This window comes from Leptonychotes weddellii, chromosome 6 (genome assembly GCF_054177405.1).
Source record: "Leptonychotes weddellii isolate Sample4059 chromosome 6, ASM5417740v2, whole genome shotgun sequence".
NCBI lineage: Eukaryota > Metazoa > Chordata > Mammalia > Carnivora > Phocidae > Leptonychotes > Leptonychotes weddellii.
The window spans coordinates 56,284,742-56,308,840 of NC_138374.1; the positions used below are offsets into that span (position 1 = coordinate 56,284,742).

At 48.0% G+C, this 24,099-nt stretch overlaps 1 protein-coding gene across 2 annotated transcripts; it reads left to right on the forward strand.

The window, feature by feature from the left end:
* The first annotated feature begins 18,897 nt into the window (after positions 1-18,897).
* EGR2 (early growth response 2) lies at positions 18,898-23,411 on the forward strand. Of its 2 annotated transcripts, XM_006734936.3 has the most exons (3): positions 18,898-19,375; positions 19,476-19,584; positions 20,922-23,411. In XM_006734936.3, exons 2-3 carry the CDS (start codon positions 19,566-19,568, stop codon positions 22,160-22,162), a joined length of 1,260 nt encoding a protein of 419 aa, XP_006734999.1. In that variant the 5' UTR covers positions 18,898-19,375; positions 19,476-19,565; the 3' UTR covers positions 22,163-23,411. The 2 variants fall into 2 exon arrangements, with proteins under 2 accessions (XP_006734999.1, XP_006734997.1); XM_006734934.3 differs by having other exon boundaries at positions 18,898-19,584.
* The last annotated feature ends 688 nt before the right edge of the window (positions 23,412-24,099 follow it).

Genomic DNA, 24,099 nt, shown 5'->3' on the forward strand with positions numbered 1-24,099 from the left:
GTTATGTCAGCCATTGAATAAGTAGCAACCAGAGATTGCTTCTTTCATGAGGTGGATGTATGGAGCCTTCATTGATCATCTGAACTGTGCCCTGACCAGTCTAATATATAAACATAATGGGACCTAGAAGGGATTTGTCATACCAGGAATTAATTAGACTGCTGGTTCCCAAGGCACTCTGGAACTTCCCTTGTCTTAGTGCTCATTAAACTTTATTGTAATGAGTGGTTTGATATCTATTTCCCACTAGAGTATAATGTAGGATTTTTGCCTGTTCACTGTTGTAGCCCATTGCTGAGAAGCATCTGGATCATAGAAGTGCTCAATAAATATTGGTTAAATGAATGAATTAATAACAGACACTCATAATGACGTTCAGTTTTGTAGGAGAATAAAGGGGAAGCTGCATAGAGTATTATTTAAGAGCATTGCTTCTGGACTCCAAGATGGCTCACATTTGAATCCAGTGTGTGTAATGTTGAGCAGATTACTTAACTTCTGGAAGCTTTTTCTCATCTGTAATATGGGTATAAAAACAGTATCTATTTCATAAAGTTAGTGTGAGAATTAATTGAAATAACCCATTATAAATCATTTAGAATGAACCTATAACATAGCAATCACTGAATAAATGTCACTTATCATCATATTTAGCTTTCAGTTTGATAGTTTCACGAGCATTTCCTAGGTCATCAAATATTGCTGAAACAACATGTTTTTAGTGGGTATGTACTATTCCATATTGGGAATTTACCACAATTTATGGTCATTTACGTTTAGATTCCCTCTCTTTTAAATAATTCTTGGGTGAGCATTCTTGTAATAGAGTGGTCAGGAGTGCAGGCTCTGGTGCCAGTCTGCCTGGGTTCATACACTGGCTCTCCTCTTACAAACTCTGTGATGTTGGATACTTGGGATCTCTATGCCTTAGTTTCTTCTTGGGGAGGTGGGGACACTAATAATTCATAGGATAGTTGGGAGGGATTAAGTGATAAAATTAAATGCTTTATAAATGTTTGCTATTACATTTTATTGCTCATCTTTTTTTTTTTGAGAGAGAGCGGGGGGAGGGGCACAGAGAGAGGGAGAGAGAGAATCTCAAGCAGGCTCCAAGCCGAGCACGGAACCTGACAAGCCTGACGCAGGGCTCGATCTCTCAACCCTCTCAACCCTGAGATCATGACCAAAGCCGAAGTCAGGAGTTGGATGCTTAACGGACTGAGCCTCCCAGGTGCCCCATTTATTGCTCATCTTTAATTTTCTTGCTTAACTCTTTAGACAATTGAAAACTTTGTTGAATTTGTGAGGGAAAACAGCATCTTTTTACTTTTGTTCAATAGGATGAACACTTAAAATATTCTAGATAGGAACCCCTAACCTAAGTATATGGTTTTGTGTTAGAGAAAACAAGGCATCATTAACTATTAGAGCTTGTGTTAACTTGTGACCCTTCAATAGTTTATTAACCGCAGGCAATTTAATATCTTAAAAATGCTTTTAGATCCTTGATTGTTTATAATTTGAAAAGAGTAGCTAATATTAATTCCTAAATATGATCCTCCATTACTCTTTGTCATCTTATATCTTATACAGTAATTCCCTGGTTGTATTCCTAGACAAACAGTATTTGATATATAAATTTACATTTGATTTAATAAGAATGCCATCCTAAGGCTATATTTGTGCCTTGGATGTGAGTAATGATGTTTGTATATTTATATGATTTATAAATAAATAGCATTTATTTGTTGGTATGGACTTACAAACATTTAAATAATAGGAGTGTTTGATTTAAAAAAAAAAAGACTGAACAGCACTGGCTTATAGGTTAAAGCTCAGATCCTTCAGGATGAAGTGAAAGAGCTGATCAGCCCTGCTTCAACTTTCTTTTACTTCATCTTCAAGCCCCCCACCCTTCACTCTCAGTACCCCGGCCGCCACCACACCAAACCACCTGCAACTTGTCAGCTGCTGGCTTGGTTGAAGTCCCTGTCTTAGGGCTGGTCTATCTTCACACATTTCTTTACACCATAACCTCAGACAATGAGTCAACAATTTTTTTCAACGCACAAAATGGTAATGAAGGGCCTGCCTCAGCCCTTGGTCTTAAGCACTGAACCTGTTCCCGTTTCCCATATTTAATCCTTTTTATTCCCAGAAGCTGAACTTTATCAGTCACTTCACTGTGTTGGCCAGAAAGCCCAATATAGTTAGTCTTATGATTTATTTTTATTTATGCAAAATGACACAAGTTTGTGTCCTGCAGCAGTAATATAAAAATTCTCTTTTAAAATATATTTATTTATGAAAAGACATCACTTAAATAAAAGTACAAAGTGGATAAAAGTGCAGGATGCAATAAAAATGGCTGGAGTTTGAGAGATCCTGCACTGCCCACGCTGAGATACCATAATTCAGATGTTACTGGCAGAACAGGGACTAGAAGCTGGATCTTCTAATGGTCCGGGTCCTTTTTTTTTTTTTTTTTTTTTGGCAGAGTAACGTGTATAGACTTTCTTGTGCGGCTAATGAATGTCTGTCACTGTTTGGCAGCAGGACGTGTCCAGTGATGCCGAGGTAGAGAACATGGAAGCCACTGGTTTGAGGGACACAAAAACTAGAGCCCTTCTCTGAGGCCTGCTTCAGGCACCACAGCAGCTCACACTAGGCCAGGACAGCCGTCCCACGTGGTACTGGGGGGACAGGCTGTTACTGATGCCTGGTGTTAAGGATGGGGAATCCTGGATCCCCTTCCTGGCACAACGTCTGAGTCTGAGGCTTGGGGATAAATGACTTGACTACTCCAGAGGTGACTCACTGCAATTTGGAAATTCTCAGCTGCAGCCCTCACTTTAAGAAAAATTACTATTATCATCTCTGACTAATAACTAGCAAAGTCAAAGTGAAAAAATAACTCATTGGGGATGCAGAGAAAGTTCTTTTTTTAAATCTTTGTATTGAGCTGCCATATACAATAAGGCAAATGCAGAGAAATATAGATAACAAATCTTAAAATATTAACTGGGTAATTATGCCAATTAACATTTAATTTTATCTATCCCATCACATTTTATCTATAATAGCATCATAGGTAACAGTTATTGCTGTAGACTTTTGAGAGTTAATTAAAACCATTGAGACAGAACCAACAAAAGGCCATTTTTTTTTAATTTTCTGAAGTTTAAACAATCAATTTTCCATTTCAAAAATTTACTCCAAATGGAAACTTTGAGAACCAGGGCCCGAGACAGGTGTCTTTCCTTCCTGTCAACTGCCTGAGGACGAGACACTCGTTACCAAACTCCCCCTGGCTCTCACTGAGGCAAAGTCTATATAAAAGGCAGAGACAGGTTTCTGGCCCCTCAGCCTAATGAGAAGGGTCACCATCCCCCCTGGAAGAAATGGACTTCCCCCTGGCTCTCCAAACTCAGTGACTGCAGCTCAAGTGAGTTCTCAGTTCCTATTCCGTCCGGGAGCCCTGCTGAAGAGCAAGCAGAGACCCCACACTAAAATGCGCCATCATGTTCCTCATGGTTCATTTCTAGCTGGGGCTGTGGATCCCAGGGGAGCTGTCTGCGCAGTGGGTGCGGACTAGAGCTGATCAGCCGATGGGGGTTGCAACTGTGGACGGTCCAGGGACCGGGGCCTGGGAGAGGGTGGGGAAACTCTGTCTTTAGGGGACTGCCACGTCCTGGGGGTTCCTCTAGATTGTCAGTGCTGTGCACAAGGCTAAGGTTGTTTTTTTTTTTTCTCTCTCTATCTATCATTCTATTATAAAACTAAGCCTGCATAATTTGGGGCCCACCTTCTCCCCACACAGAACCTCATAACCACTTTTTGGTGAGGTATCTGTGCAGTAATTCTCAGAGCATTCTGATGGAAAAAAGAATGTTTAGCTGCTGCTAAATGCAGCCTCCTTCATTTTTGAGTGGGCTGCACGAAAGCATATTTCTCCTTTCTTGACTGGGTTCAATAATCTTTGCCCGGAAAACTGAAGATGATAAATACATACCTAGCTTATTTTTATGGGCCTGCAAATACAGTAGACAAATTTTTTATCAATCTTCAAAGTAAGTCCCGAGGATCCATTAATTCTACCAACTGGCTGCTACAGCAAATGTTTGGAATATGTTTCCTTTGTCTTTTATTGTTTATTTATTTATTTTTAATGTTTCAAGTTTTAAATTTGAATTAGTTAACATACAGTGTAATATTAGTTTCAGAAGTAGAATTTAATGATTCATCACTTACATCTAACACCCAGTGCTCATCACAACAGGTGCCCTCTTTCATCCCCATCACCCATCTACCCATCCCCCGCCTCCACCCACCTCCTCTCCAGCAGCCCTCAGTTTGTTCTCTGTAGTTAAGAGGCTGTCTTATGGTTTGCAAATGACATATCTGATAAAGTGTTGGTATCCAAAATCTATAAAGAACTTATAAAACTCAATACCCAGAAAACAAATAAGCCAGTTAAGAAATGGGCAGAAGACAAGAATAGACATTTTTCCAAAGAAAACATCCAGATGGCCAACAGACACATGACAAGATGCTCAACATCACTCATCATCAGAGAAATGCAAATCAAAACTACAATGAGATACCACCTCACACCTATCAGAATGGCTAAAATTAACAACACAGGAAACAACAGGTGTTAGCAAGAATGCAGAGAAAGGGGAACCCTCTTACACTGTTGGTGGGAATGCAAACTGGTGCAGCCACTCTGGAAAACAGTAGGGAGGTTCCTCAGAAAGTTAAAAATTGTACTAGTAGGTGTTTACCCAAAGGATACAAAAATACAGATTGAAAGGGGTACATGCACCCTGATGTTTGTGGCAGCATTATCAACAATAGCCAAATTATAGAAACAGCCCAAACATCCACTGACAGATGAATGGATAAAGAAGATGTGGTATACACACACACACACACACGCATACATACATACACACAATGGAATACTACTCAGCCATCAAAAAGAATGAAATCTTGCCATTTGCAATGACGTGGATGGAACTAGAGGGTATTATGCTAAGCGAAGTAAGTCAGAGAAAGACAAATACCATATGATTTCACTCATACGTGGAATTTAAGAAATGAAACAGATGAACATAGGGGAAAGAAAAAAAAGAGAGGGAGGCAAACCATAAGAGAGACTCCTTTGTCTCTTACTAAGAATCAACCAAACAATCGATCTACCAGTGTTTATTGGTCATCTCTCACAGCCATGCCGCTGAATTAGATGTAGGACAGAGCGGTGTACTGAGCTATGAAGGACATGGTTCCACCTAAATCTGAAGAACTGAGTGACCTTCCTGTGCTTTGCTTCATCTGATGGCTACTATCACACCGCTGATTGTCCTCCCCCTTCTTGGGGCCCCGTACCAACATTTTTGAACATGTCTGATAATACTTGCCATGTCCTTCATGCATTCTATTGATTTGTGCACTTGCCTTACCTCTTTCCTGGACTACTGGTTCCAAGAGGCAGGAACTCTAATTCCTCTTGCATTCTCTGTAACCTCTGGCACAGGACCTAACACGCACTAGGTCTCAAAATACTTAGCGGATTATTTCATCAGCAATGCCCTCCCTCCTCAATTTTGACAGATGACATTTGTTTAACTGTCAAGTATAATTTACACCTGACATTCTTGATTCTTTTGGAACCTGAAAATGAAAGAATTGACTTCTTTGCACGTTCATTTTCTCTTTACATCATTTATTGATGATTTGTGTATGTGTGTTTTAAATAACCAAGTCCCAGTGAAGCCAGCTGATTCTTGATCAACTTATTTTTGATTTTTAAAAAATTATATAACCTGTAGTTTCATTTCTAGAGCCCAAATTAAAATACATTACTGAAATTAAAGTAAGCCCACAGGAGTGCCATTAGAGTATTCAAGACCAAACGTTGATGATAATGGTATTTACTAACTGAAATTTAACAGTATTCATTCAAAAAATAACATGCGGCCTTCACTGCCTTAGACCAAAGAATATAAGTTACTTCAAGTTTCTGTACTCTAATTAGATAGAAAAAAATCATTTCTTTTCTTCCCCCTCTCTCCTTTCCGTTGTATCTGTATCATTTTAAGCAGAACATCCATTTGAAAGAATTAATGGAATCCCGAGGTCTTACCTGAAGTTTGAAAAAGAATAAATCACCTTTATTTATAAAAGTGAAAAGAGATGCCAGTAGTTATGGACTCAGTCCATCTACCTTCTAAGCATAACCCACGTATACATCTGGACATTGATTTGCTTCATCCACTTGCAAATGTCTCGGCAAGAGAAAGTCAGCAGGATTCAATCAAAACAATTTCATGGAGAACAATTTCTATAAGAATTACCTGATCTCTTCATAGAAGAAAGCAGAGCCTAATTTTTTATTTGTAGAGGAGGGGAGGCCTCTTCTACAGACTAAATCTGGTTTGCTTTATCATGACTTGAGATGCTGCCTTATGGAGGAAAGCACAGTCCAGTTTGGGGTGATGTTGAGCCTGCAGCCCTTGGGCTCCCCTGCGTCCTCAGGGCCAGCTAATAATGGACTGCCAAAGCTGCACGGGGCCTTGGATGTCACGCAAATATTTCTGTTTTACAAATAAAGCAGCTGGGATCGACGGAGGGAAAGGGACCCCGTACTAAGGCAGTGGATCTGAAACCTGGGTGATCATTGCTCTTTCCTTTCATTTCATTCAGCAAATGCTTACTGCATGCTCTGTGTAGCACACTACTCTTGGTGTTGGGCATACGGTGGTGGTTGTGTCAGCTGTGGTTCTTACCGTTGTATATGCCCAGCACCAAGAACACTGCATAGTGATGGACAGGGGATGAGTGACCAGGGAAAAGTGGGTAGGTCTGGGAAAGAAAGGCTTGTGCTGAGATCTGAAGGAGCTGTCCATTCAGGCTGCTGAAACAGAATACCATAAACTGGGCAGTTGATAGACAATCGTAATTTATTTCTCACAGTTTTGGAGACTGGGAAGTCCATGATCAAGGCAATAGCAGATTTCGTGTCTGGCAAGAGCCCACTTTCTGGTTCACAGGTGCCTATCTTTTCACTGTGTCTTCACAAGGCAGAAGGGACCTGGGAGCCCCTGGGGACCTCTTTGATAAGGGCACGAATCTCATTCATGAGGGCCCCACCCTCATGACCTAATCACCCCCAAAAGCCCCCCCTTTAAATACCTTCACACTGGGGAATAGATTTCAACATACAAATTTTAGGGGCACATGACATTTGGTCTATAGGACTAGATGTGGGATGTTCAAAGGGATGGGTCAGGAACCGTTCCAGACAAAGGGAGTGGTGAGAACACAGGCTCTAAGATGGAAAGGAGCTCGGGATGTTTAAGAGGTGGCCCAGCACGGTGAGCATGGGGCAAGAGGAAAGAGCTATGGTTGGAGGTGTAGGACATGGCCAGGACATGTAAAGATTTATAGGTCATGGAAAGAGTATGGATTTTTAAAAAATTGTAACAGGCTATCAGCTCATCATCAAATTTAACTTTTTAAGAGGGCATTTTCTTTGTTGTTTTTATTGTTTTGATCTAGATTGTTGGGACTAGGCTTCCGATGAGTCAGATGGGAAGATGGACCGGCATGGTTACGGGCCAGTTCCTGGGGTTGCAAGTCAGCTCCTTCCACTGTATTAATGAATCTCTTGCCACCCTCTGGGCAAACACGAAACCCATTAGACAAGGTAAAATTGGCCAAATTTTAGCCACGCACACAAGTTTCACCTAAAAATACTATGTGATCATCTTTGAGCAGACCATAGCATAGGCTAGCTAAGTTTGGGGAAAACGAAACCACCAAGGTCTTCCATCCATGAAGTTGATGAATTTGACCCCTCCCCCTGGTCAGGCTGGTCACCCCAGTAGGGTAGACCCAACCACACTTACGCCACCCCCACACAGATGAAAATCTCTTCTGATTGCACCACAGGCTGATAACCCAGAGGGTAGCAAGCAGTGAGTCAGTGCCAACCTCACAGAAATGGGACAAATGAGGACTACATGGGATGGACCTGGAGCTGGTGGCCCCCAAATTGCCTCCGGTGACCTCGAAGGCTAGGAGCTGGCTGTTGTTGTGGCTTGGCTTTATGCTGTCAGCCTCTGCCACTGGGGGTAAGATGACATGGGGGTACAGAACAGGGTGAACACACACCTGGGGAAGGAAACCCATGACCTAAATGTTAACTGGCCACCAGCCATCAAAGTGTAGTAGAGATTTCAAAAGCATTCAAGGGCCTGGGCCTTCCCAACGAGTGTTGAGGCTCACATTAGACAGCGCTTTCAACATCAGCACCGCGAGACCTGACTGGGAATGTCCGCCCTGCCTCCTCAATAGCTGTGCGAACTTAGATAAGTGCCTTGGCCTCTCTGGGTCTCACTTGGCTTCTCTGGGCAGTGGGAAAGGTGAACGGGACCTTGCCAACATCACAGGGCTGCGTTCCAAGTCCCAAAAGAAGTAATGTGTGAGAAAGGGATTTGGGAGGAATAGAGAGCCACATAAAATGTCTGATGAGGCTTTACAAGCTCTGGGAAGTGTGGGAAATCAGGAAGTTCATCAAAGAGTTGATATGGATGCTGAAAGGATCAAAAGGAGAACTTCAGAGGACAGGCTGTAGGAACTGAGATTTGTCCATGTTAAACAGGGGAGGTCGAGGGCCGTATCCAGCCTGGGACTGGTTCTTATTCAAAACATCATGACTAACTTCTTTCATGTTCTTGAAGAGAAAACAAAATAAAATGCATAAAAAAACAAAAAAGGAGCATTTTCTATCTCTGAAGAACGAATGTCTTGCAAGCGTGTTAAATACCAGAATGTGTTACTAAAGCAAGGTTGGTATTTTTTCTCTAATGGCCTTACAGGAGATTTGTACCTGAGTGTGGGTGGCTTAAATGTGATTCTGGCTGAAGATAAGGGAAGACACTACACTACCTACAGAGCTTTTCTTTCTTTCTTTCTTTTTTTTTTTGTTCTTGGAATTAAAGCCACAAGGATTTCCAGGCTGTAAGCTACATGAAGACAGGGAGTTTTGTTCACGGATGCATCCCAAGCACCCAGCACAGTACCTGGTGCATAGTAAGTACTTAATAAATCTTCACTGAATGGATTAACAGAACACCATGGCTTGTCCCAGCATTTGAAAGCAAGACCGGCCCATCCCTATGTATTCGCTGGCTCTCTGGTTCCCCTACCTAAGCAGCCCCAGCCGTGGTGGGCCAGCTTCCTGTCACAGCAACAGCTTTCAGATGCCAGGGAATTTGCACAGAGTGGAGGGAGTCAATCCCGTTCAACTGGCACCACCAAGCCTTACTTGGTCACATTTCCACTTAAGTAGCTCTGTGGCTTGGGTTTTTGTGACTCAGTTTCTTCATCTGTAAAATGAAAAGAGTAGTGATATCTGCTTCATGGTGTGGTTGGTAGGCTAAGAGAAGGCAACACAGTCAGCAGAGTGCTTAGTACCCTTCATTGTGTATATTGGGCTTCAGGATATCATTTTCCATTGCTTTGGTTTGGAGCTGCCGTTATATGACAGAGCTTCGAGATGAGAAGTCTGAAGCACAGGAAAGGCAAGGAAAATAAGTCTTCTGTGATGGCACCTTCCCCAGAGGATTTCTGAGTAACAGATGAAGGGGCTAAAATGGTCATTTTGGTCATGTCTTCGGTGTTTCTTGTTTCATAAAATCCAAACAATGAGAAGAAAGGATCTAAATTGTTCCGGTTTTCCTCTTTTTGAAGTTTCCATGGGCTGTTGCCTAAATAATCATTTTTTAAAAAAGATTTTATTTATTTGAGAGAGAGAGCACAAGCAGGGGGAGGGGCAGTGGGAAAGGGAGAAGCAGACTCCCCGCTGAGGAGGGAGCCCAACTTACAACCTGACCTACGACTCACGAGGGGCTTTATCCCAGGACTCCAGGATCATGACCTGAGCCAAAGGCAGCCGCTTAACTGACGGAGCCACCCAGGCGCCCCTAACTAATCGTATTTTTAAAGAGCAAATGTTCTAATTCTAAGAGGCTGGGAGTTGCCAGGTTTCTGGGGAGGCTCTGATTATGTGCTTACAAGGCCATTGACTGAATTGTTCTGTTACCCACTGGTGATCACACTGTAACCACAATATTCTCTCAGGCACAACAGCCCTTGAGCAGAAACATACATTCTAGTTAATTATTAGGATAAAAGAAGTCGCGTAACCCCGTGTCTGGGCCTCTATTTAGCATCAGGGAGGCAGACCTGCCAAGGACGCATTCCAAAGGCCTCAAGCCTCTGGGGGACACGTTCCCCAATCCCATCTTCAGATGAAAGGGAATACACAGATCCGGACCACCTTCCAGTGTGCAGCAGGGAGGCAACAGACCTTTGAAGGGCCTCAGGATTGGCGAACCGGTGAGAAGTTCAATTCAATTGTTGATGCCTCGTCCCTGTCCTGGAATCATAGACGTCGCCTCCTCCTGTCCCACCCCAATCTACATTCAGCTCTATCACTAAAGGTCCAGCAACCTGCACAGTTGCTCTGGGAGACGACGACTGGGGTTGCAGTGCCTGTCCTGCTTTTCGGAACGTGTTCTTTCTCTCCCTTTGACTCACCATGATACTCTGGCCGAGCGCAGGGCCTGGGCAGCAGTGCCCAGGCCCATCGTAAAGATGAAGGACCTGAGGCTCCGAGAGGCGAAGTAGCTTGTCTAGTTACACAGGCTAGGGTAGGTCCCGGGAGCACCTGAGGACAGGCGATGGAGTCACACTGCTTGGGTTCACATCTTGGCATTTCCACTTAAGTAGCTCTGTGGCTTGGGTTTTTGTGACTCAGTTTCTTCATCCGTAAAATGAAAAGAGTAGTGATACCTGCTTCATGGTGTGGTTGGTAGGCTAAGAGATAAGGCAACACAGTCAGCAGAGTGCTTAGTACCCTTTAGTGCTTGGTCAATATTAACCATTATTATTATTAAGGATACTATTATTATGAGGAGATACCATGGAGCATGATTCCCAATCTAGTGCTTTTTCCACTACCCAGTGATGCACCCAGCAATGGTTCTGCCATTCTCACTCCCTCCAATCCTTTCCCTCTGCCCTCACCACCTTCCTCACTCAAGACGGTGAAAACTCAAACTCTTTGCAGACACTTTGACCTTTCTGGTTGCTATTTAAAAGTCTGGGCAGGCTTGAGGGCAGGGGACGTGATGTCTCTACATCTTTGTGGCATATGGTTGAGAAGTATCATCATATATGGGGAAAGAATAGCCTATCTCCCAAGGCTGCCACCCAAGGAGGCCCTGTTGCTTCCTCCCAGCAGCAACCACCAACCCAAGATAATGCCACCAGTCTGCAGCAGAGGTGGAACTGGAAAGGAGGACCTTGGGGCTCCTTACCCTGAATCCCTTCCCCTCCCCAGCTGCATGCATTGCCCTGCATCTGCGACTAGTAGTCCTGTGGAGGGAAGAGTCAGGAAGGACGGAGGCTGGGCCTGCAAAGGGCTTCTGGGTCCATGTCTCCACAGCGGTCCCCACTCCCAGCTGACACTGCCTCAGTGGTACTCACTGTGCTGAGAACAGATGATGGCAGCTTGGAACTTTCTGATTTAAACTTTCCCCACAGGGCCTATCTGAAAAAAAAAAAAAGCCCTTCAGAGGATGTTTTCTGGGGTCCCTGTCTTTGCTCTTAAGTCCAACATCTCCTGGAGAAATCATTAGACATACGGTGCCATGGGCTGGGGAGAATTAGTTAATTAGGAGATCTCCGACAAGATAGCATATGCAAATCTCAGATGGGCCAGGCCTCATTCCTCTCACTGCTGGGATGACTCTATCAGAACTCCGCTTGCTGGAGGAAAAGACAGGGCGCACACTTGGAGGCCCCTGCCTTCAGGGAACTGATGGAGTTGAAAGAGTAACAGCATAGAGACTACGTGAGAAAAAGCAGGAGGCAAGTCCTGTACCCGGGTTCCATGAAGGCCAGGAATGTCTCTCATGGAGGCCTGCCTGCGGATTTTGCAGGTCACTGGCTAACCCACCCTCCCTAAATTTTACATTTCTATCCCACACTTCTAAACCTCTGTGGAAAAACACCAGTATTATCATTATGCATTTTGATCTTCCTGGGGGAAGAAAGGTGTCATGTCAATTAGGTTATTATTAATGTGGAACTTGGCTTTCGAAGTTTAGATGACGTTTTCCACAAAGGCACAGCTTGTTATAAATTGTGTGCCAAAAATCGCTGCTTTCTGAGTTAACTTTTCTCCTTACAGCTGAAACCTGAAAGTCCTCAGTAATACTATCATCATTATTCTTGGAAGCTGGAACTCTGAATTTGAGAATAAATATCACAAATGCTTCATAGTATTGGACGTATAGCTACTCTTTTTGCTTTTATCTGCTGCAGGTTGCTCTCTATCACATGACGTGCTTCAGAGATGGGGGCTTTGGCAATTGAGAGAATAGGGTTCGTATTCTGGCTTGGCAACTTCCCAACTGTGTGAATTTGGGTAATCTCTGTATCTCCCTGAGCCTTAGTTCCCTTGTCTGTGAAACGGGAAGAAATAGCCCAATTATGCAAGATGGTTGTGAGGAATAAAGCAATGAACCTAGAAAACACAGTATACTATCTACCTACAAAGTAGATGTTCACTGATGGTAATAATTTAAAAACTAACAATTAGTGAATACTTACTATGTCCCAAATGGTATGCTATGTGCTTTTCATATATCATTATATTTAATCCCCAATATACCCTATGAGATATGTATAATCATCTTTTCCCTTTTCATAGATGAGTAAACTGAGGCACAGAGAAGTTATATAAGTTGCTTAAGAAAACACAGCCACGCAGTGTCAGAATTAGGATTTAAATTTAGGTCCTAGGATTTGAATCCAGGCTGTCTGGGCCTCCAAAGCTCATAATCTTTTTTTTTTTTTTTATGATTTTATTTATTTATTTGAGAGACAGAATGAGATAGAGAGAACATGAGGTGGGGAGGGTCAGAGGGAGAAGCAGACTCCCCGCTGAGCAGGGAGCCCGACGCGGGACTCGATCCTGGGACTCCAGGACCATGACCCAAGCCGAAGGCAGTCGCCCAACCAACTGAGCCACCCAGGTACCCCCAAAGCTCATAATCTTAACCACAGAATGGTGGCCATTCTTGTCAAGATTATTAAGTTGAAATATGAAGTGTTGTTTTTTTTTTCTTTTTTTCGTTTAAACGCTGCAAAATAACTATTCTGACAACAGATGCAGGGACTGGTCCCATCCCTTTCTCAACATAAAAACAAAGCTTCTGTAGGAAGTCTGACACTACTTGGAAAAAGGAAAATTGTTTTCCATAACCTGGTAATATAAGGAGGCTAGAGATAAGTGTATGAAAAAAATCCAGGAATTCCCTAGTTATAGTGAACTTCATTTTTCATACATTTAAATGTATAAGCTGAAAGATTTAACCTTTAAAGGCATAAAAAGGGGTGATTTGGAATGGAAGTTTTACTTCACGCCTTTGTGACCAATCTGACAGACTATCACTTATTAACCTAGACCCCAGATTGATATGTACCTTGTCTTCAATAATTGTGATAAATGATGCACTGGTTTACTTTATATTTTTTGCCAGCAGTGGTAAAGTGATCAGTAGGTTTGACATGATGTGTTTATAACTAGAGATGCTGCACTTCTTCAGTTTATTCATTTTCAATGGGACAAAATTCACTTGGTCTGTCATTTCCTGATTGAGAAATAGACAACTAAGGAGTGTTATTTCATTAAGACTGTCACTGAAACACAATACTGATGTCAATAAGCATTTCTGTCTGTGTTCTCTCGTCTTGCTGAAATCTTGTTGGCATGTTCTCATTCGTTTGCAGAAGTTGAGTGGTAAAAAATAACATCTCAAATGTTAAAATTATAGTGCCATTGTCATTAGCCAGAAAAGATAATAGAGAAAAAGGAAAGACCTTGTAGAGGTTAAAATCTCTCGGGGGTTGGGGGGAGTATGGTTTGGGGAGGGGCTTCCGAGGAGCCGGCTTGTATCGGCTAACCCTCAGCCCCAGTGTACTAGGTATGGAATTCGTCCTGGAGGTTTCCACCCACACTGGCCTTTCTTTATTCTACAAATACACTCTGCTTCCTCCCACCTTAGGGCCTTTCCACACCTGCTTTTTCTCCTGGGAATGCTCTCTCCACTGACCTTTCCTCAATCCTTGCTCATCCTTCAGATCTTGGCTTAGAGAAGCTTTCCTCAATGTTCTAAGCTCGATTGGGTCCTTTGTCCTTTTTGTCACTGGCGTCAAACACTGTCATTGTTTGTGGTTGTGTATCTGTGTGATTGACTGCAAGCTCCATGGGGGCAGGAACCAGGCCTGGTTTTAGGCACCACTGTATGCCCAGGGTTTGGCCTAGTGCTTGATACATAGTAGATGCTCAAGAAATATCTGTTGACTTGTGCTTGCTTTGGCAGCCCATATACTAAGAAATATCTGTTGACTTACTGATGGTTCACCCTTTAGGGTGAGCTGAGTACCCCCTGCTTAAGCCAATGCTGCTACTGCTACAAAATGAGATCACCGGGGTCTTACTTCCTCCTCACCAGGGGATTTGTGCCAACAAAACACGATTTCCATTGCAATGCTTCTCCCAGGCTTCCCAACAATGCTGAGTGGCATAATCTGTGCTTGGTTTATAGTCTCTGGGATTACCAGATGCCTAGTGAGATGCTGAATGCAGGGAATCGTTTATCAGTTTTCTCGGCACACAGGGGCGCCTTTAAGAAAGGCCTCGCTGGATGGCAGAGTTGGCAATCAGCCTGATTTTCACTGAGATGCACATGTCCTATGCCATTCGAGTTTGGATCCATAATCTCATGTGTGTCTGCAGTTACAAGCAATTCTTGTATCCCTTGACATCCCTTTAATTCCCACTCCGGTAGCTGGATTAGAATGGGAGTGAGTGAAAAGGATATTACAACAGGAATGGCCTCTAATGATGTTAAGAATATTTCTTAATAAATCAAAATGCAAATGTTAACACATTATTTGTGATATGCCTCATGGCTGATTGTGATTCTCAGTCCACACATCATGGGGAAAGAAGCTGGAAACCACTTACAGAGGGGACTCTGAGGACTAGCCAGAAGCCTCAGGCTGCCAACCTTGCTCTTCCCTCCCACCCAATCCCCCACTTGCAGGGGCAAGCCCACCAGATGCTCCTCTCCTTCCTTGCCCTTTTACTTTTGGGGTCTGGAATTCAGGACAAAGCACATCTGAATCTGGCATTAATAATCCTGACATATCTTGGAGTGCCCCATTTACTTGGGCATTTTGACAACTCTGTTTTAAAGAAAGACATCTATTTGTTTAGGGTATTTTTTTTTCAGGTTTTTTTGGGGGGTGATTTAAGAATCAATTTATTTGTAATTGGTTGCCTCTTTCAGTTTTTTGATCAGAAAAAGTTCAAGCGCCTAAAAGTAGAGGCGGTGGTCCATCTCCATACTAACTGCCACATTCCCCCTTCCTTGCTTCTCTCCTCCCCAGCACAGTAGGGGCTCTGTAAACACTTGCTGAGTTTTTCCGGTCTCTACCTCTTTCTTTCCTCACTTACTCCCTCCAGGAAGCGTACCGTGTGCTTGACTTCTCCTATCCCAGGGCCTATTAGTATGCTGGCTTTGTGCCAACCTGCTTACTCCATCCACAACATAGGTCTAGAGAGCCCAAGAATTCAAATTCTGCCTTCACCCTTGGGAGGAGTGTGTGTCCACGACGGTCCTGCGGCCCTTGCCCTTTGAAAGCGCTGACCTCAGCTTTCCTCTCCTCAGAAATGTCAAAGAAACGAGATGAAGCTGATGAAGGTGACCTGTTTCTTCTCTAGTGGGCCGAACCAGGCTCTCAGTCCTCAAAGAGCTGTTCCCTTTCCGGAGCTGGGTTTTCCCGAGAGAAGGAGGTAGCGACCGGAGCACTGTACTTGGAGTCAGAAGATCCGGTTGCAAGTTTGAACACCACCACTTAGCTGCGTGACTTTAGGAGAGTCACTTGAGCTTTCTTACTACTTACCACGGAGTGGCTGGCTTGAAATGAGTGTGCCTAGCCTTCGTTCCATTAGCATTCTTCAGAAAAGAAGAAAAAGAAGAAGGTGGTTACAGGAAGTATCTACTGACCCGTTTCCAGCAGAGGTTGAGGGAGGGCCTCCCAGGACTGGCCCCAGGCGCCGTCCCGGGAGCTCGCGGCCGCCAACCCCTACCCCATTCCACCCCAGGCACACGGCGGGCTTGACACGGTGCAGCTCTTGAGGGAGTTGTGAGTTGTTAGAAAGCTCCGGATAATTCCTGTGGGTCAGTCACTCCCACTTACTCTAATGTGCCTGTTAGACGGGCCAGGCAAGCCCGCCTCTCCTCGGTGGGGCCCCCTTTCCGGTCTCACCCCCAAACTCAGCCTCCTCCTTCGGGAAGGGTAGCAGCCGAGGACCGCAAGTCTCCCCTATGCCAGGGCCGCCCCCAGCCTGCGTCCTGCCCTTTGCGCCCTTCGCAGCCGGCACGCGGGCATCCAGGAGCTCCCCCTCCGGGCCGCGCGGAGTGGCCGCCGGCGGGGTTGGCAGCAGCGCTCGCCTCGGGGCGGCCCCGGAGACTCGCCCGCCCATGTGCGTGGAGAGGAGCGAAGCTCTAGCAGTCGCCGCGCCCGCGCCTCCTGCGTGCGTGTGGGTGCCTCACCTCAGAGGCCGGCGGGGGCCGTAACCCGAGTCTCGCTGCCACTACCCACATTTGCATAATTTGTCCCCCCCCCCCCATTTCTTTCGGACTCAAGGCTGGAGATGCGAGTCGGGCTCCCCTCCGAGGCGTCGTCTTGCCGGTGGTCAGCGTGGGGACCGCGGGACCGGCCGGAGCGCAGGCGGAGCGGGCTGGCGCACGTGGTAAGAGCGCAGCTTTCTTTTCTTTTCCTTTTCCTTTTTTTTTTTTTTTTACAAAATGGGACTTTGCACGTTTACGCCGAGGGTGGGGTATCTACAAGGGCGCTAAGGTCGCTGCGATCCTTCCTTTCCCTTTTATATTTATCTCCAATTGGAAAAAGAGCGCGCACTGAGAGCGGTAAACTTTCCCAATTTTTTTCTGGGCATTTGAAGTCAGGAAGGTGGCCGGTCCCCCTTGAAGACGATTCCGCGGCGGGCAGGGGGAGACGCAACGCTTGGGCGGAGGAGCAGAAGCCGCTGCCGGCCTTCCCCGTGCCCGGCCTCCCCCGCGTGCGGGGCCGGGTGGGAGCGGGGTGGCTGCGGCGGCGGCCGCGGCCGCGGCAGGTGAGCGGCTGGAGAGCCGCCTGCAGCGCCGCGCTTCCTCCACGGCGTGGCGTCCTGGCTCTCGCCCGCCTGGGCCCCCACGAGGCTGGGGCCGTCCCGGGCCGGGGGCGGGAAAGGGCTTGGCCAGGCCCCAGAAGCTGCCCCCGCGCTTTATCCCAGGTCTTGGCGGCTTTGGGGCGGGACAGAGCCAGGCCGGTGGCGGCGCGCCGGCTTGGGCACCTGGGACCAGCCTCCCTCGGGGCCCGGACCAAGCTGGGAGCGCTCTGGCTGTGGGCCGGGAGGCGGGAGCGGTGCGTGCAGCGAGCCAGAACCCACCGCTTTCTGGACCTCGGAAGAGTTTTTAAAAATTGCTTTGGGAACTAAACAGAAAGGTTTCCATCCGGGATAGTTTTCTTGTTGTTTTTTTAACTCAAAAAGGGAAACGCGTGTGGGGTGATGGCGGCTCGAAATTGGCGTTAGCGACGCTGTTTGCTGTCACTCGGGACCTCCCTGGGCTCACCGAGGTGGCTCTTGGCGAGGCAAAGCAAGAAGATTCTTCCAAATGTGCGTGTTGTGGAGTAGGGCTCGGGGGAGGGCAGAGTGTAACCCCCCGACTGTAGGCTCTCAGGGGTTGGGGGCTGCCGGTACGGCGAGAGAAGGTGAGGAGGGGTGTCTTGGCAGAGCACCCTGTGCCGCAACCCCCGGTGCGCTCGGCGGGCTGGGCACTCTGTTGGCGAGGCGGGCGCCCCGGCGCGCTGTCAACAGGGAGGTGTGTAGCGTAAGGTGTGCGAGTGGGTGTGTGAAGAAGGCAGCGGGGGCGGGAGTGTGTGTAGCGGAAGTGGAGCGTGTGTGAGTGTAAGAGTGTGTGTGTGTGTGTGCGTGGCGGGGCAGGGTGAGTGTCCAAGCCTCCATCTGGACGCCCCCACACAGCCGACCGCCCAGACGCGCCGGGAAGGGCGCCCGCTCCGCGCAGCAGCTGAAGGGGGGCGGGGAGCGCGCGGGCAGAGGAAGGGGGGATGTCTCCGGCTGAGGATTTCTCTCGAAGCTCGCCGCAGTTATTCTGCTCCTCCTAGGGTCTACCCCCCAGCCCCAAGATGCCCGAAATACTTAAACAAACAAACAACCCCAAACCTGTTCCGTTTTCACTCCTGTATAAATAGAACAGACTTTCCAAAAAAGCAATACCGCATTCACTCTTATCACCAGCCACTTCTTTCCACCAAGTAATTCAGAAAAAACCAGTCAGCTTCCGTGAATGCATGCAGCTTTTTTTTTTTCTTCGCTGCCTCCTTTTGCTTGCGGTTTTGAGCTGCCAAGAAAGTGAGTAGGGGTTTGACTGTAGTGTCTCGGCTCCGCTCGGTTTCTTTCCGAAGTTTAATTTTCCGGAATGGCTCCCAAACAAGGGCTGGGGAGGCGGAGCCGCCGGCACCGGATCTTCGCCTTTTTTGGAAAGTCCCGGAGAACCGGAATTCCTCCCCGCCTGGGGAGGCCTCGCCGCAGCTTGGACCCGCAAGCTCTTCCCCGGTGGCCTGAGCCGGACTCCCGGGCTCATCCGCTCCCCGCTGGGCCGTGCGCCCTGGACAGGGACTGGGGCTTGGGCTGCGCGCCCTAGACCCCCGTGATTCCCTGCTGTCTGAGAGCCGGGAGTCGCGAGCCCCGCGGAGCCCGCGCTGCCGAGCCCGTATGCAAATCGGCCATGTGACGGCAAGAAGCCGCCTGGCCCAGCCCTGTTCCTCAGTCCATATATGGGCAGCGACGTCACGGGCATTGAGGACCTGCCCATAAATACTTACAGCAACACTTTCCGTCTAACCGAGAGAGCAGCAATTGATTAATAGCTCGGCGAGGGGACACACTGACTGTTATAATAACACTACACCAGCAACTCCTGGCTTCCCAGCCGGAACACAGGAGAGAGTCAGTGGCAAATAGTCATTTTTCTGCTTTCTTAGAAAAAACAGCAACTTGTTTGCTAGTTTTATTTCTGTTGGTTTTGTTTTTTTGTTTTTGTTTTTGTTTTTTTTTTGTGGTTGCTTTTAAGCGTGGAGGGCAAAAGGAGATACCAACTTAGACTCAGTCCAATCCCTCTCCAAAACGGCTTCTCTGACGCTCCAGGTAGAGAGGGAGTTGGGTCTCCAGGTTGTGCGAGGAGCAAATGATGACCGCCAAGGCCGTAGACAAAATCCCAGTAACTCTCAGTGGTTTTGTGCACCAGCTGTCTGACAACATCTACCCGGTGGAGGACCTCGCCGCCACGTCGGTGACCATCTTCCCCAATGCCGAACTGGGAGGCCCCTTTGACCAGATGAACGGAGTGGCCGGAGGTAAGCCGCATGTCCCCTTCGCGGGCCGGGACCCACGCGGCTCGATGGTGGTGGGTGGGGTGTGGTGCGTTTGCAGGACTTTGGAGGAGAGGGTTGGGGCGCAAGGTGGACGGTGTTGACCGAACGGGGTACAGGAGAAGCCCGCAGGAGCAAGGACCGGATCGCTGGAGCTGAGCGCACGGGCAGATGCACCAGGTCGTCAGCGAGCCGGCGTGCTTGCGCCGCGGCGCGCCCAGCCCCTGGCGGGCGCAGGGATAAGAGTAGAAGAGGTGCCCCACCAGGCGTCGGGCTTGTGCCGGCTCGTGGGCCGGAGGTACCCAGGCCTCCCCTCTCCCGGGGCAGGGACAAAGTGACGAGAAAGTTCGGGGCTCCGGAGGAGAGCTGGAGAGCCGAGCGGCGGAAAAGCGCCAGAGGAAAGCGTCCGCCGCTCCCTCCCGGGCAGAGCCGACCCCGGGAAAAATCTCCGAGCGCGTTCCGGGAGCGGCCAGAAGGAGCGCCCCCACCTGCGCGCCGCCCGTGAAGTTGAGGGGGTTGGCGAGGCGGGAAGAAGGAGGAGGAGGAGGGCGGGCAACGCGGGAAGCGGCCCCCTGGCTGCCGAAGGAGGCCCGCGGGGGCACCCGCGCCGCTGGTTTCCTTGGCGATGCAGTGGAAAGTGGTCCCCCGCGGCCCCCGCTCCTTCCTCGAAGCTCCGCCACTGGCCTTGGGCTGGGGCGTGCGGGTGTTGGACAAGGCTGAGAAGGTTGGGAAAGGGAAGAAACCTATAGATTCCTTCCACTGCAGCGCCCCATACCCTCCAGCAGCCGTCAGCTGTAGCGCAGCTTGGAGAGGGAGGGAGGGAGGGAGGGAAGGCACCGCGGCTGGGTAGCAGCCAGGAAATCACTGATCTCCTCCTCAGGCTCCCCTCTCTCGGGCGGCACTGGCTGGGATCAGTCTCCTGGTTAGTGTCTGTTAGCCCCAGCCGTGGGACCCCCAGACAAAGGAGAGGGAGAGAAGTTCCAGGCAGATGGGGAATTTTTTTAATATTGTTGTTGCTATTATTGGGTGTTTTTATTGGGGACAAGAGCCACAGATGGCTGTGTGTGGGGGTTGGGAGTAGCTCATCCTGCTTTCCTGGAGGTAGTTTGAGTCCCAGACTGTCACTGGCTGCCAGTGGGATCCTGGGCTGCCCTCTTCTTACTGTCTCTGGGCTGCAATTTTCCCACCTGTTGGACTCTGCCCCAGCTCTACTGTGCTAGGATCTTGGGATTTGGGAATGGACCCATGTTTAGAGGGGATGACAGGGGATACTTGGCTGCATTTTCATTGCTCCACCTCCATTCTTTCTATTCCCTCCCCAGATGGCATGATCAACATTGACATGACTGGAGAGAAGAGGTCCTTGGATCTCCCATATCCCAGCAGTTTTGCTCCCGTCTCCACACCTAGAAACCAGACCTTCACGTACATGGGCAAGTTCTCCATTGACCCCCAGTACCCTGGTGCCGGCTGCTACCCAGAAGGCATCATCAATATTGTGAGTGCAGGCATCCTGCAGGGGGTTACCTCCCCAGCTTCGACCACGGCCTCGTCCAGCGTCACCTCTGCCTCCCCCAACCCACTGGCCACAGGACCCCTGGGTGTGTGCACCATGTCTCAGACCCAGCCTGACCTGGACCACCTCTACTCTCCACCGCCACCGCCTCCTTATTCTGGCTGTGCAGGAGACATCTACCAGGATCCCTCGGCATTCCTGTCAGCAGCCACCACCTCCACCTCCTCCTCTCTGGCCTACCCACCACCTCCTTCCTACCCCTCCCCTAAGCCAGCCACGGACCCCGGTCTCTTTCCCATGATCCCAGACTATCCTGGATTCTTCCCATCACAGTGCCAGAGAGACCTACATGGTACAGCTGGCCCAGACCGCAAACCCTTCCCCTGCCCTCTGGACTCCTTGCGAGTCCCTCCTCCACTCACTCCACTCTCCACCATCCGCAACTTTACCCTGGGGGGCCCCAGTGTTGCGGCCCCAGGGCCAGGGGCCAATGGAGGCAGTGAGGGACCCAGGCTGGCTGGTAGCAGCTCAGCCGCTGCCGCCTATAACCCACACCACCTGCCGCTGCGGCCCATTCTGCGGCCTCGCAAGTACCCCAACAGGCCCAGCAAGACCCCAGTGCATGAGAGGCCCTACCCGTGCCCAGCAGAAGGCTGTGACCGACGCTTCTCCCGCTCGGACGAGCTGACCCGGCACATCCGAATCCACACGGGACACAAGCCCTTCCAGTGTCGGATTTGCATGCGTAACTTCAGCCGCAGTGACCACCTCACTACCCACATCCGCACCCACACTGGCGAGAAGCCCTTTGCCTGTGACTACTGCGGCCGCAAGTTTGCCCGGAGTGACGAGAGGAAGCGCCACACCAAGATCCACCTGAGACAGAAGGAGCGCAAAAGCAGCGCCCCCTCCTCATCCGGGCCCGGGGCCTCCTCGGCCTCGTGCCCTGGAGGCTCTCAGGCTGGGGGGCCCATGTGCGGCGGCAACAGCAGCGCTATCGGTGGAGGGTCCCTTGCCCCTTGCTCCTCTCGGACCCGGACACCTTGAGACGAGCCTCAGGCTGACACACCAGCTCCTTGAGGCCCCGGAGGCCCTTCGTCCACTGGTCCACTCGAGCTGCACAACAAACACTACCACCCTTTCCTGCCCCTCTCTCCCTTCCTTGGGCAAAGGGCCTTGGTGGAGCCCAGCACTGTCCCCTTTCCACTTAGAAGCAGGTCCTTCCCAAAACTTAGCCCACTGTAGTCTCTCTTAGGTGAGTTGACTATCATCACCCCAACGTAATGGAGAGGCTCAGAAAGGGGTTGGGAGGGGGCCCCTGGCCTGGAGGGCTGAGGCCTGACCCTGCTTTAAAGGGTTGTTTGACTAGGTTTTGCTTTCCCCTCTCTCGTATTTTGTCCCATTACAGGATTTTGACTCTGGATGTCAGAGTTGATTTGAGACTTTTTCTACAGTAGGTTGGGAGATGCTGATCCCTTCAGGTGGGGACAGCAGAAAGAAGCAAAGCTGATGTGCACTTTATGGCTTGGGACTCATTTGGGGATGGTGTACAGTGAATGAAGCATGGCCTTTATGCTGCATTCTGTGGCCCTAGAACAGTGAATCAAAGCTCATCTAGTCGTTCTAACCCTTTAAGCAATATGTATTATAAACTCAAAGAACGGAAGTGCAATGTGATGGGAGGGACTTAGCAATATCTGCTCCTTTTTGAGTTGTTTGAGAAACGTAAAGACTATTTTTTCAGTGTATATCCACTCAGATTTTGTGTATTTTTTGATGTGCACTGTTCTCCAAGTTCTGAACCTTTGGGAAAAAAAGTAAAGCATTTATGATCTCTTGAAATGAGTCAGAAGTTAACTTATTTAAAGGGGGATGTACATATATTCTCTGAAACTAGGATGCATGCAGTTGTGTCGGAAGTGTCCTTGGTGCCTTGTGTGATGTAGACAATGTTGCAGGGTCTGCATGTAAATGGGTTGCCTTACTATGGAAAAAAAAATCACTCCCTGGGTTTAGTATGGCTGTATATTTCTGCCTATTAATATTTGGATTTTTTTTTTTTTAGAAAGTATATTTTTGTATGCTCTGTTTTGTGACTTAAGTGTTACCTTTGTAGTCGAATTGCAGATAAGAATGTAAATAATATTACTGGAGCTGACTTGTTTGGTTATTAGCTCTTAATAGTTGTGGAAATATAAATGATTTATTCTAATGCAAAACCACTAACTGAAGTTCAGATAATGGAAGGCTTATGACTATAGTGTAAATAAATACTTTTCAACAATATTTTTGCTGCAGAAATCATTTATGAAAGATTTCCTGGGCGGGAATTCCATGGTTATCCAGTGGGTTTTAGTGCTTTGACCAAGCCAGGATCTCTGCTTGCCTTTCAACACCAGCCCGGTCACCCCCAAAGCAATCTCCATTCATAATCAAACACTAGTGTTCCGGGGATTTCCCCCATGCATTAGTGTAAAAGTGGGGAGGCGTTGTTTTGACTCATTGTTCCGTCCTCTATAACAGCCTATAGCTTCTCTTGGCTCCTGAGTGGGCTCCGGAAAATAAATACTTACAAACAAGTGCCCACTCGGAGACTACACATTTGTGGCTGCTTTCAGAACCCTGACCAAGGCCAGGAACTCAGACGAGATGTGGCTTTGTGGAAAGTGTGGTGGCGTGGTCAAGCTGGAAATGACTTTTAGGTTCCAGGATTAGTCTCAGGACCACAGAAAACTTTTTGAAAAATGCTATCGCCTCTTCAGATCAAAAATGCACTCAGACACTGCTGAAGACAGCATTAATGGGTTGCCAAAGGAATTACCCCAGAACTCATTTCTCTCTCGTCTTCTCTCCCTGATTACCCGTTTTTGGAAGGATCACTAATCTGCCATAGGTTTGGTGGGTCAAGAGACGATCAAAATACCCAGCTCATTAGATAAGACGGGTGTACAGCAGCCGAAGAAAATCTCAAAGAAAGACACCCT